The sequence below is a fragment of the Diabrotica undecimpunctata genome, chromosome 5 (genome assembly GCF_040954645.1).
Source record: "Diabrotica undecimpunctata isolate CICGRU chromosome 5, icDiaUnde3, whole genome shotgun sequence".
NCBI classification, from domain to species: domain Eukaryota; kingdom Metazoa; phylum Arthropoda; class Insecta; order Coleoptera; family Chrysomelidae; genus Diabrotica; species Diabrotica undecimpunctata.
This window is the reverse complement of record NC_092807.1, coordinates 59,180,855-59,195,185: the sequence shown is the minus strand read 5'-3', so window position 1 is coordinate 59,195,185 and position 14,331 is coordinate 59,180,855. Positions and strand designations below refer to the sequence as shown.

Sequence of the window (14,331 nt, the reverse complement as noted above, 5' to 3'; positions counted from 1 at the left end):
AACCGGGGCTCCAAATTGGAAATTGACACTCTCATTTCTTTTTCTAAGTTTATGTTTGACCTGTACTTGTTTTTCATTACTGCAACTGCAGAAAAGCCCGTTTCGCACAAGTTCGAAGTCGCAAATGGTAATAAAAGCTTTAATGCAGCAGTGCTGTTGGCATATTCATGAGAAAGTGAGCTCCAAAATTCAAACAGTTTGTCCTTTCGTATTGAAGCGTTAGGCTGGAATTACAGGACAATTCTGTCAGTTGTTCTTCTTCCTCTGTTGAAAGTGTCGATGGCGTGAACAGGAAAGGGTTTCTGACCCAGCCATATTGTTCCACATCTTCTGGAAAGTATTTCTCAAAGTGTTCGCTTAATGATAACATGTGTTGTGTAAACATATTGTTTAAAGAGGAATCATAAAGAGGATTTCTATCGATTTTTCTTGTAGAATACCTTGTCAAGCAGGGAAACAGTCAATTTCTTGATCTTCTAATTTTCTCTTTCATAAGAGCAACTTCTGCTGAAACCCAGTAATTTTATCAGCCAATTGCAGGATATAAGTATTGTTTCCCTGCAAATAAGATCATTTAATTTGTTAAATATGTGACAGAGGTATGCTAATTTTATTATAAACTCTGAATTGTATACACGTGTGAGTACCTTGCCTTTGGACATCCAATGACAGTTGCAATAATAAATTAAAGAGGTGTGCTCGGTCCCCATTTCTTTACAACTTTATGGAAAAGTCTTGATTTCACGGGTAGTGTTTTAATGTAGTTCACCACTTTAATAATGCTATTCATCACAACACTTAATTCAGGTGTAACGTTGTTTGCTGCTAAGGACTCTCTATCTATGACACAATGTGTCCATTTTACACTTGCAGCCTTGGTTTGATGAGAGCTTGTAGTTACCATATTAACCGCTGCAGGTAAGCAGCAACATTTGGCAACACGGTAAGCTACCATGTAAGAGGCGAGCAATGCTTTGGTACGAATTGATGCTCTTGAAACCAAAGCCGTGGTCTGATGTTTTACCTCTCGCAATTTTCTTAAAGACAAGTCTCTTGGCTTACCTTGTAAATGACTGTGAGTAGATTCCAAATGCCGTTTTAGTTTATTAGGAAGCATACTTTCAGCCACCAACACTGTGACAAACAACACATTGTGGAAGTTCTACATTCCCTTTAGTAACGCAGGTAAATCCAAATATTGGTCGTTATATTTCCTATATTTCTTCTTTTTACTTAAATTAACATTACTGCTCTCGCCTGATTCTTCACTTCGTTTTCTATTCTTTTACATATAAGTATCCATTAACTCATTGTTGATAGCAAAAAACTCCGCGTGCGTAATAAAACAAAACAAAAGCTTGACTAAATGACATAACACGCGCGACATTAGGGAACACGGGGGAGGGAAGCCGACTGGCCAAACAGACTCGACTCAGTGTTGCCAATGTTCGGATAATTATCCGATTTTCGGATAATTTCATGGACCATCGGATAATTTTTGACTTGAACAATTTTTTGAATAATTTCGGATAATTCAAGGTTCTATCGACTTGATGTTATATTTTTTTATTTGATTTATTTATTAATACATATATTTTATACTCATTTAAAATCAAATAGATATATTTTCTGTATTAAAAGTCCTGCTGCAGATAAGATAAAGATTGCCATGATTTATTTTGTCGATGTTTAATATATTTTTATTACCACAAAATGGGTTAATAGGACTGTAATATCGTTGAAAAAATTTTAGGTTAGGTTAACAGATGCACTAGTCTCACAGTTAAGGTTCCAAAAAGCCAAAGAAGCAGAGGTAGCTTGGATTACAGCGAACGTAGTTCTTAAAGAGAGTCAAGCAGACGCTAAGCGTGTTTATGTTGATGATGAACCAATGGAAGGTAAACTATTTCTTTTATAATCTAAGTTATATTTTTATCTCTATTTAATATTTTAGTTGAAGATGTGGACACAAGGATTTTGACGCTGGAACCTGTACTTGAAGGAGATTGTCATGATCCAGTTTTTATAAACGAGTTAAAATTATCTGAATTTAAACAAGTTTTAGGAAGACAAAACATTACTTCAGAATTTTCAGGCGGTGTCCTGTGGTGTTCCAATGGAACAATAGCCGTAAGGAGAGTAAGTTGAAAAATAATAATATGGAGTAAAATAAATTAGTTAAATTCAGTATTACCCGTTTTTTTAAATAAAATTTTTATTTTCGAAACGTTTACAAATGATGTAATAAGCTATGCTATAATTTCACTATTTGGGAGAGTGATTCATCGTTTAAACGCTGAATATCCTCAAATTTAAATGTACACAGCGGCCCTCGAAAACTACCCGTTTTCTTAATTGCAATTTGCATTTTCTCATAAGAAATTACACATTATATAAGTAGTATATTTATTTGTGCTTCTCTATAGAAAAATTGACCAGGAGTTGTCGTACAGTGTAGCCAATTTTTGTTCACAAGTAGTAATTATGGTCATACAAAACCTGTATTCTTCCACGCAGCGATTATTACCGTCATAAAAATACCAAAAAACATGATTTCTTCAATAGTAAAAATTAAGCACAAAATTGTAATTAAATAAATTTTATTTATATGTTCCGTTTCGTTACATATTTAAATTTATAAAATAAAAATCGATATTTTAAAACATTATTTTTCAATCGTTTGGCAAATTTGGAATTAGCGACGGAACTCCGGTTCAATTCGGATCCACCGAAAGCCGTAAAACTGGTTTTGGCCGAGCAAGTGCCCATCAACAATGGTTTATTTACATTGGCGTTTCTGAGGGTAGTGCATGTGTTGCATTTTGTGAATATATTTTATGCGATAAGTTTGTGTTATTGATAAAACGTGTTATTGATAATACGAGTTTTATAGTTTGTCGTTTTATAGTAAATTTTTAATTATATTCTGTGATTATTTGGTTTGAGTTTTATTTGAGTTGGATGAAAAACCGAGTTGTTCCAAGAGAAGACATGACAGAAGACAACAAAATTCTGATGTTGATTCAAAAAATGAAAAGCCGCAAAAGAGACGGAAAATGTTAACGTCCGAAGAGAAGGTAATGATACGAAACGTTTATGAAGGAGTTGTCGGCAGAAAAATGGCATTAAATGTTAGCCAAGCGGTCGACATTTGTAGCAGTTTAACAAAAGTATCCGTTAGCTGTATTTATCGTGTACTTAAAAACACATCGGAAAATAAAAAACAAGAAAACGGTAAAACTAGAGGTGGGAAAAGCATTGTTTTGGATGACGAGAAAAGGAATATTATACGTCGAAAAATTCATTCATTTTATTTTCGGAGTGAAATTCCAATACTGAAAAATATTTCTCAAGAGCTCGAAAACGATGACTCCTTACCCAAGATATCTCGTAGAGTCTTAATCAGGACCATGCGCGAAATTAACTTTCGATATGTAAAACTCAACAGAAAAAGTATGCCATTAAAAAAAAACGGGTGTGGCAGGCCAGTGGGACTGCCGGTGGAAGTTACACTTCTATTAAAAAAAAAATATTATATACACGCATTCGCCGTTACAAATTTATTTGGGAGTCAATCTGCACAATCATTACATATGTAATTCTATAGGTAAGACATAGCAGAAAGAGAAACAGAATTAATAACAACTTACTAACAATGAAGGATTGAATTAATATTTTGATGAAAATGTATATTGTTATTTTCATATATGTATGAAAGGAGTTGAATGCAAAAATTTTTTACACATATTCTACAGTAAAATTCATTGTTTATTTTGTTATAATAATACAATACAAATTAAAATGCAATATCCATAAGTATTTAAAAATGACAATAATGTAATAATATTAATAAAAAAGTCCTCCCTGACTGGGAATCGACCCCCGGTCTCCCGCGTGACAGGCGGGGATACTGACTACTACACTACCGAGGACATGACACAGATGTATTTCAAAATTGACAGTTCTGGATCATACAGTGATTTATTGAGATTATTATTTTGAAATACAAAAGAATAATATATTTATGAACATTTAATAAATAATACAAAACATCACAAAAATAATAATATTAATAAATATTTTATTTTATGTATAATATTATGTGTATATATATCTATATATATATATATATATAATATATATATATATATATATATATATATATATATATATATATATAATATTAAATTATATATAGAAAAGGAACATTTTTATATTCGAGAGAGAAAATATATCTTCTGTCTCTCTCTTACTTATTATCTTACATATGTAATGGTTTCACAGATTCACTCCCATACAAATTTTCGACGTGGAGCGCGCGTATAGAAGTATACGTAACTTCAAAAATAAAATTATTGTGTGGAGAAGAAAATATTTAGAATACGCAAAATTTGCAGTACTGGACGCAAAATATGTTATTTGGATGAAACCTGGATTAACGAAGGTCATACAGTTGGAAAAGTTTGGCAAGATTTAAATGTCAAAAGTAAACGCGAAGCATTTACAGAAGGCTGATCTACAGGATTAAAAGCTCCATCAGGAAAGGGACGGCGCGGCGTTTAATCATCACCCATATAGGAAGTGATACAGGGTTCCTTGATGATGGTTTTCTTCAATTTGAGTCGAAAAAAAAACAGGTGATTATGAAAGAAATTGAAAGAGAGGATTCAAAAATGGCTTGCAGAAAAAGGGATTGCATACGAAGAATCAATGCTCAAAATTTAGCTACTTGACATTGCATGGTTAAGGAAAAGTAAATATCTTAAATATGCTGTAGATGAAACTGCAAAAGATTATGGTGTCAAAGTTCTGCGTCTACCACCTTATCATTTCGAACTTAATCCCATTGAACTTATCTGGGCGCAAGTGAAAGGAGAAGTAGCACGCAATAACAAAACGTTCAAATTAAACCAAGTTAAGGAACTTTTGATTCAAGCAATCCTCCATGTCCTCCAATTTTACTTAAGCCAATTATTATTACACCAGGTGGTGAAGATAATGACAGCGATAGCAGCACTGCATCTTCAATTTGCTTTCAATACTGCTTTGATTCAAGCAATCCTCCATGTAACTCCAGAGAAATGGGCTAAATGTATAGGCCACATAATTAAAGAAGAACATCGTATGTGGGAACTTGACACTCATATCGAAGTTTTACTAGAGCCAATTATAATTACACCAGGTGGTGAAGATAATGACAGCGATAGCAGCACTGCATCTTCAGATTTAGACAGCGAATAATATTTTCTAATAGTTTAATAAGAACATCAGCATAAAAAAACCAAAAACAAAAAAAAACGAGAAGAACATAGTAAGTGTGTATAGTGTTTGTGTTTAAATAGAATAGTACAATGTTTTGTTACATCAAACATTATTTTTATTTTGTTTTTATAGAATTTTATTTTGTTTTATAGGATTTTATTTTGTTTTGTTTTATACTGTTTAAGTGTTTTGTTCATTTTATTTAATAAGACAGTATAGCTCTTGGCGAACACCCATTTAAAAAAAGTAACGCGCCACAAGACATGCCTCTGGGGTGGTGTGGAAACTGTCTTAGAATTTGTTTTAAAAAAATTTCATTGTGTAACTCTTTAAATACGGGTCACGTCAAAAGACGTTTTAGCGTAACTTCCGCGACAGCCGGATGGTATCAGTAAGCTTTCTGCAAAATTACTTGTTTTTTATAGCTTTTTGTTTGTGGCATTCTGTATTTTTAGGGGAATGTAGGGAATGAGCCACAAAATATTTATTCGTATGTTTATTTACTGAGGTTTCGATCTCTTTATCCAGAGACCGTTTTCATTTATACAAATGATAGTAATATTTACTTTCTATGGCTTTTTGCTTGTCGTTCTGTATTTTTAGAAATAATGTTGGGAATAAGCCACAATATATTTATTCAAATGTTTAATTTACGGACGTTTCTATCTCTATAAAGAGACCGTTTTCAACATACAAATGACAGATATATTTATTTTTTTATAGCTTTTTGTTTGTGGCATTCTGTATTTTTAAGGAGAAGGTTGGAAATAAGCCACAATATATCTATTTACATGTTTAATACACTGACGTTTCGATCTCTATTCCGTTTTTAAAGATAGAAAAAAAAAGAAAGTAAATAATATAAGATTATAAAAATATATAATAATAAACAAATAAAATAAATATAACTATTATTTATATCTTTGAAAGCGGTCCTTGGATATAGAGAACGAAACGTCAGTAAAAACTTGTAAATAACTAAATAACTAAATAAATATTGTGGCCTATTTCGAACATTAATATTTGAAAAATAAAATATAATTAACGTTAAAATAAAAGTGAGTGTACGTCACTGGATTTTCATACGTCTTTCCGCATTTCTGCGCCTTTAAACGATGAATCATTCTCCCAAATAGTGAAATTATAGCATTACTAATTTCAATAATGGCTTATCAAGGATTAATTTGGAATTAATTTTTCCTAATTTAAGCAATGATAAGATGTGTATTAATGTTTAAAAATAATATCAGCTTCTCACACTGATCACACAAGATTTTTAAACAAAATGTTATTTTCAATATTTTTTTGTAGAAACGCCTTCTGCATTTTTAAATATTGCACTAAACTGATTAATTGGCAATTCAAATTCAGCCTAATTTATATAAATAATCTCCTAAATTAAGAGCCCATCATCGTATGGTTTCCTCTTCTTATTTCTAATAAATATTGCTTAATAACACCTTAAAATGCAACATTACATCTCATTATGCTCTAATTTCATATTAAACACTTAAACCAAAACCGAAGGTTTTGTCTTAAGTCTGTAAAGTGTTATTTGCTGGTATCAAGATAATTTGCTCAACTTTCACATGACTATGGAGTCTCTGCTCGTGATTTGCTGCTGTTTTCTTGTTTATTTTATCAACAGTCTCTATGCCCAGGAACTGATGAAGATCACTGTTACGTATATACTTAGAAGCATTTAAAATAGTTCTTAACACTTTATTGTGAAATCTCTGTATAGCATTATTATTACTAGCTTTGGAACAACCCAAGAGTTAACATCAAGTATACACCGGATATAGACGCTTATATAACGCTAATCATTAACAAAAAAAAAAGTATCTCTCGATTCAGACAGTGTCAGAATAAAAAAAAAACAAGATTTGTAACCCGGTCGATAGAGGCACTGATAATGATTTTTTGCGCAGTTCATATTCAAAGTTTTGCTAGTAGTTGTGAGATGCAGATTTGATTTGCCGAGCGGCAGAACACTCTGTTGATGATTTTTAAAGGGTGTTTTTTAGAGGTATAGAAATGTATGTTGGTAACACTTCTTTAACTGTCGGACATTTTGACAGCTGTCAAGTGATTTGTCATGTTGGGTTTGGCATTTCAGCATAAATAGACTTGAAGCCTGAACAACGTTTCCAAATTGTACAAATTTATTTTGAAAATTGTGGTTTTGTTCGAAATACGTATCGCGCACTAAACTCCTTTTACCCTATGACGGCCGATATGCAATTAAGATATGATCAGTGGGCCTCAAACAGTGGGGCGTTAATATTTAATTCCGATCGCTTGAAAAGTAAAAATATTTAATTTCCTGTATTTTATGTTCAGTAATAATATTGGATTTTACTGTATCAAAGGAGAATAAAATGAATATATTATGTATACACAGGGCGTGTTAAAAGAAGTGGGACGGAATATTTCGAATACTTTTCGAAATTTCGAAATTATTTGTCGACATCAAATGTTCATCAAGGTCTATAAGTCTAATTTGCGTAGAGTGAAAATTATACGAATGGTTTTGCATGCAGTTAAATTGGAAAATGCTTGCCAAGTTGCTGGTATGTCCAAATTTGAATAAAATACATTCAAGACTTTACTTTCTGCAGACACTGTATTAAATATAACCTTGAAACAAATGGGCACTAAATCACTTCCGAGTTTTTAGCAAAACAAAATGTTTAAACACGTGTAGTCCAGTAATTAATACCAAAGCTATTGAGAGTATGCAGTCTAGTAATTAGACCGAAGGTACTTTATGGTTTAACTAAAACCCACGACTAAGTCCGAATTGAATTCCCGAAACACTTTTTTGTTACTTCTTTTTAGCAAACGATTTGTCCTATTCACTGTCTGATATTTCACTATCAGAGTCGTCACTATCTGAATTGTCTATCCGAATAATTAGAGGCCGGACCTCATCTATAACTCGTTTGATTTGAAAAGACTGAACGATTATGTCTTCCGTTTGTCTAATACAATTTTGCCATTGTTCTGACTTTATTTGTTCTAGCGATTCTTTCCATAAACTAAGAACGCTAGCGTCATCTGTTGTTTTGGATGCATGTTTATCATAAAACTTTTTGGCTATACCCCAAACTAACTCAATTGCTTTATAGTGGCAATGGTAGGGCGGAAGTCGAAGAACTTCTTGGCCATATTTAAGAGCCATTTGGTCAGTAACAAATTTCTTTTGAATTTTGTGCTCTCCACACCTTTGAAGTAAATCGACTTGTAAAAATATGTCACTGTGATAAATTTTCTTTTCTGTCAACCACAACTTTATTTCTTCTTTTGTCCAGCTGCTTGAAGGAAATCTCTCTTCTACTCTTGAGTGGTAGGATGCATTATCCAACACTATTATGGATGGTCGCTCCAATTTTTTTAACAAATTTTCTTCAAACCATTCTTCAAAAATATTTGCATCTATATTTCCATGGTAATCACCTGTATTCTTTGTGGACGAAAAAATTAAACTAGCGTCAGGAATAAAACCCTCATCATTTCCAGCATGCAGTATAATGTAGCGTTTACCATTACCATGGTACTGTGGTGCCATCTTGCCAGAATGATTTTGACATATTTCCTTTAGCGAAAATCCAAGTTTCATCTAAAAATACAACTTGCCTCGGACTATCAGATGTTTTATTGTTCATGTATTTTCTTAAAAAAGCCATTGTTTTCAAACAACATTAGAGAGTTTACACAATACTTGTCTATTATTTGTCTTTTTATATCGAAAACCTAAATATTTCAGCACTCTCCACAAACTTGTTAAACTAATATCACACAGTTCCTTGTCTTTTATTTTTTGTAACACAGCACTAACTGTTACATGTTCTTTGGCTTTATACATATTATATATCATATTTTTAATTGCAAGTTTAATTGACTGGTGCAAATCTAAAGTTTTTGGATGTCGACAATTTCTCTTGCTTACTTTATTTATTTCATCCTCACTCATGCTATTAATTCTTCGGAATGTCCTCTCTGAGATACCGCAAGCATCGCATGTGCGTTTCTGAACTGCTATAACAGATGTCAATTGACCCATATGATTTTTTTCCAAATTGAAATAACTTTCGACTTTTAGAACTAAACGCCGTTCTTCTGGAGATAACACTCTACGTTTCGACTGTATCTTATTTTCTTCCAAATTACTCATTTTGCTTTAAAGTACCGCTTCACTACACTACTATAAAAAATGGGTACTTATATACAACTACTACACCCTAAACAGGACAAGGGTTCTACAACAGACGAAACAATCGAACACAAATTATTTAACAGCCAATGCTAAACAAGCATAAACACTGCATTGATTGTGATTGTAAAAACCGTTCGCATGTTTTAAATAAGATTTTTGCTGATTATGTATTTTGTTAAATTATTAAATAACACCAATACAACCCACGACCATCAATTAATTTTTAATGATAAACAGAAGCGAAATATGATGACGTTTGAATTTGAACTACTTTGTCGATCACAGTGTCGTTAACAGAAAGATATTTTTAAACAGCATGAATCATTTTTCAATGATTGTGTGGATTTAAGAAATACATTACTAAACAAATTTTGAAAGTGTGTATAAAGGAGATTACAATTATTATGACACATGGTAGTTACTCCTTATTTTTCAAATAATATGTTCTTGTAAAGGCATAACTTTGAATATTGGGTAAACCTACATTATACTATACGTCAGAAAATATTTAAAAAAAATTAACATGTAATAAATTCACTGTTTAAGTAAACCGTACTCGTACTATTGCAATAAAATATTAAACCAATCAACGATAACTTCTTGAGCATTGCTGATTGAAACAACAGAGCAGTAAAATGTTAATCATAAAGGTAGTGTAAAATATATCGCCGCCTATTTAATTGCAAAGCGGTCTTCTTAGGTGAAAAATATTATACGTCCATTTTATGGTCAATATAATAGTCCATCAGAGCAATTAATTCGATTCACCGTGGAACGTTTTTGCACCACGTTTACTTTAACTGATAATGTGCATGTGCTTCCACACGTCTTATAGTTCGTACAGGAGAACTTGTTGCTGCTGGATAACGTAGCATACAGGAAGACGCGAATCAGTTTCTCTGCCATCGTGTGCAGCAGTGGATACGTGTCCATCCACTTTATGGAAGATTTTGCGGAAAGATCTTGCTTTGCGTGCTTAGAAAATCCAACTCATGCAAGAATTGAAGGTACATCATCACGTAGATTCGGTGAATGGTTCCAAAACGAGATTGCCGTTAATTTCGATTTTGTTTACCGATGAAGCTCACTTTTGGTTGAATGGGTAGGTCAATAAACAAAACTGCCTTAGTTGAAGTTAAAATAATCATCAAATTAGATTAGTGAGATGTTATGTGTTCTCTACTCTTTTGTATGGTGTCGAAGGTTGGAATTTGACGGATACACTTCTCAAGAAACTGGAAGCCTTTGAAATCTGGGTGTATCGGAGAATCCTACGAATAAGTTGGGTGGATAGAGTGCGTAACGAAGTTGTTTTGCATCGAATGGGAAAAGTTACGGAAGTCGTCAAAACAGTTAAAAATCGCAAACTTGAATATTTTGGCCATGTTATACGCCACCCAGAGAGATATAATATACTTCATTTAATAATACAAGGCAAGGTAGACGGAAGAAGAGGGCCAGGTTGAAGAAGAACGTCATGCCTTAGAAACCTGAGAGATTGGTTTAACAGATCCTCTGCATCTCTTTTCCGAGCTGCCGTCAACAAAATTACTATAGCCAATTTGATAGCCTACGCTCGATAATCGAACTCGGCACATGAAGAAGAAGAATGTTGAGAAATAATTACATCCAGAATAACTCAGTGTTTGGTGTGCTTTATGGTCTGATGGAATCATTCGATCGTACTTCTTCAAAAACGATGCTGGCCAGAACGTTACAGTCAATGGTGACTGCTGTAGAGCCATGATTACTGCCTTTTTCATTCCCACCTTGGATAACCATGATGTGCAGGAACTGTTGTTTTAATAAGACGGCGCAACATGTCACACAGCTTGTGCCACAATTGATTTATTGAAGAAAACGTTTGGTAACCGCATAGTTTTACGTTTCTGGCCGTGAATTGGCCTTCAAGATAGTGCGATTTAACACTGCTAGACTATTTTATGTGGGGATATGTAAAGGTGCTAGTCTACACCGATAAGCATGAGACGATTGACCACTTCTAGGACAAGATTCGTAGCGTTATTGCTGATACACGGCGACAAATATTGGAAAAAGTTATCGACAATTGGACCTCCAAATTAGACTACGTCAGAGCCATACATGACGGTCATATGCCAGAAATCATATTTAAATTATAATGCCAAAAGAATATATTTCTTGTAATAAAATTAAGTTATTGTCTAAGTATATTGTGTAATCTTATACTACTCGATGGAAACCAAACGAAATACACAAAAGTAAACAAAGTAATGAAACTTGAATTCTTAATTTAATATAATTTATTTGTGACAATGCATAACATATTGAAATATGTATTGTTAATTGTTGTACAATAAAATAACGACTGTCGAATTGTATATTGAATGTTTGAAGCAATTTTTTGTCTGCTTGACAATATTGGCTATCTGATTATTTAAGTTCTGATAGGTACCTATGTTTACCGATGTGGAGTAAATATATTTCCACTTCAGATGTTTGCATTCAGGTCTCCGATTACTATCTTAATATCATTTCTGTGACAACTGTCATATGTACGTTCCAATTCTTCGTAGAATTGGTCTTTTTCTTTTTTCTTCGACTTTCTTGACCTCTGCCGGGACGTGTTCGTTAATAACAAAAATACTAAATAACTCGCTCCTGATCCTTAAGCAGCTCATTGGTGGACTGATTGGCTTAAAATCTGTAACCAAGTGCTTCACTGTGTTATTCATTACACATGGTATCCCAAATTCCTGTCTTGTTCTGTGATAACTATCAATCATAATTTCTTTTTTTGATTAGATTTACAGTGGCCTATAGTGCTAATACAGTGCTCATATGTTGCATAGTTTGCTGATGTTTCGAGGTTCGTAAAGTGTACGAAATTTTCTGCTAATACTTTAAGATCATTGCCCTTACTTCGTTGCATATGTCATCGTCGCGAGTTCTGTCCAGCGTCAACTTTAACTTTGGATTTCCTAACAATCGGTTTTGCAAGGTAGAGAGGTTAGCCCTAAGCCCAACTCCCAACCTGGAGAAACAGGGATCCTTCTGTTAGGGCGTTAGGGCTGCCATATCTTTGCAAGGGTATTCAGTTTTGTGGCGCTGAATACTCGCCTTTATCCATTCTATCACGAGTAAGATTTTTTAGTGGGATCAACATGTGTTGACCTCGAGTATTGCTTGGTATTTAAAGATAGTCACTTGGCATGGCTACTGACACCAAGACCCATTCATTAAACATTCACCCTCCTCCTTCCTCATCCGGCCATTGTGGGGTTAACCATATTCATTGACATTATTTTTAAAATTTTAAGTTTAGTTTAACAATTATCATGTAATGTTAAGGTTATATATACACCTACACATAATGTGGCTCTATGCTCATTTTTATGAAGAATATAATCACCTGTCAAATATAATTTTTCTCTGTCAAAATTTAACCCCTTTTATATTAATTTAAGTGGAATTTAAGCGGATGTTTTTACATAAATATATCTCCTACGAGAAGTTTTTATACTACTTTTTTTATAACCTTGTTATGTGTTACGAAACCATTTCTTTATTATACGTATCCATATTTATTATTTCCACTAGTTGTACCGAATTTTCACTCTAAAGAGTCAGTGCGCCCGTACCCTGTTAAGGCTGTATTCCCCTCGGGTTCATTATTTGTCTTGGGCATCATTTATGACCGCTAGGATGACTCATTGTCGCCTGCTCTATATACATCAGTCTGTTTTCAGCGCTTTTGCACTGGATTTTTGTATTGAACGAGCTTTTATTCCTTGGGTATGGCTTTTGAATATCAGAAAGTAGATGATGAGTAGGGGTGGGCATCGCATGATAGCTAGGATGTTCTATTATACCGTCAGATAGTTTTTTGGTAATGTGTGCCGCGTCCAGCTCTCATGCAACTCCTCGTGAGCATTTCTTAGCTGTTCCCTCATGTCCGCCCTACAATGGGACGACCAGGATGGACTTGACCACCCTTTCACCAACGACAAGGTTTTACTAAACCTTGGGAGAGTTTTCAAATATTATGTGCTTTAATATAGTTTATTTTTATGGATTTGTTTTCCTGTTGCTATTTTGTTTTTCCTAGGAAGAATACTTTTATAATTTTTATAAAATGTCAGGTTTATAGCGTCCTGCACCTTCCGGTTCCATCCCCATTCACGTCTATCAGCCCAGTCTCCTGGTCGTCTCTCCGATATTGTCGTCTCTCCAATTTGTTTTTTTTTATTTTACTTTTTAAATATCCCTTGGCCGCACCCTTGTCTTTTGGTATGCCGCTAAAAATGTGCACAAATTTTTCAGTTAGTATGATTCCCTTGTCTTTAATAATTTTAAAGAAGGAATTAATAACTCAGAAAGGTCAAATAATTTCAACAAATTGGCAAGGTCTTGTATAACTGTTTCTTCAATAATTCATTAAACTTAATTTTAATATTGTATATATTTTGTTTTAGGTGGAGTCTGGAAAGATTATGCTAGAAGGCTGTATATCTGAAGATTATTATAGAATTAAGGATTTATTATATGATCAGTATGCTATATTGTAATTTTTAATTAAAGAAATTCATTCTATTATCTTAAAAAATTATTTATCATCGAAAGTTGCCCTTATATAAAATATATTATAATATATTGATTAAAGTAATCGAATTAAGGTCCGATTGAGGCATCTGGTGATAGCGGGCTTATCTACGGATGACTAACGACTAACTTCGGATTGTCAGTACAACATTTGTGCGTCTTAAGTTTTAAATGTCTTGTTTTTATTGGCTACGAATTATTTGTTCTATTTATTATTAGGTTTCCAATAACATGTGCGTTTCTTTCTAGAAAAGATTCTAGATAATTTT

General features: G+C 33.3%; 1 protein-coding gene across 1 annotated transcript in view; it reads left to right on the top strand.

The window, feature by feature from the left end:
• The window catches only part of Cpsf100 (cleavage and polyadenylation specificity factor subunit 2), a 49,193-nt gene extending 35,137 nt beyond the window's left edge, over positions 1 to 14,056 (top strand). Inside the window, exons 8-10 of the mRNA XM_072531990.1 lie at positions 1,754 to 1,898; positions 1,955 to 2,139; positions 13,936 to 14,056. Coding sequence (XP_072388091.1) covers positions 1,754 to 1,898; positions 1,955 to 2,139; positions 13,936 to 14,028 — 423 coding nt within the window. The 3' untranslated portion in view covers positions 14,029 to 14,056. The remainder of the gene's footprint in view (positions 1 to 1,753; positions 1,899 to 1,954; positions 2,140 to 13,935) is intronic.
• The last annotated feature ends 275 nt before the right edge of the window (positions 14,057 to 14,331 follow it).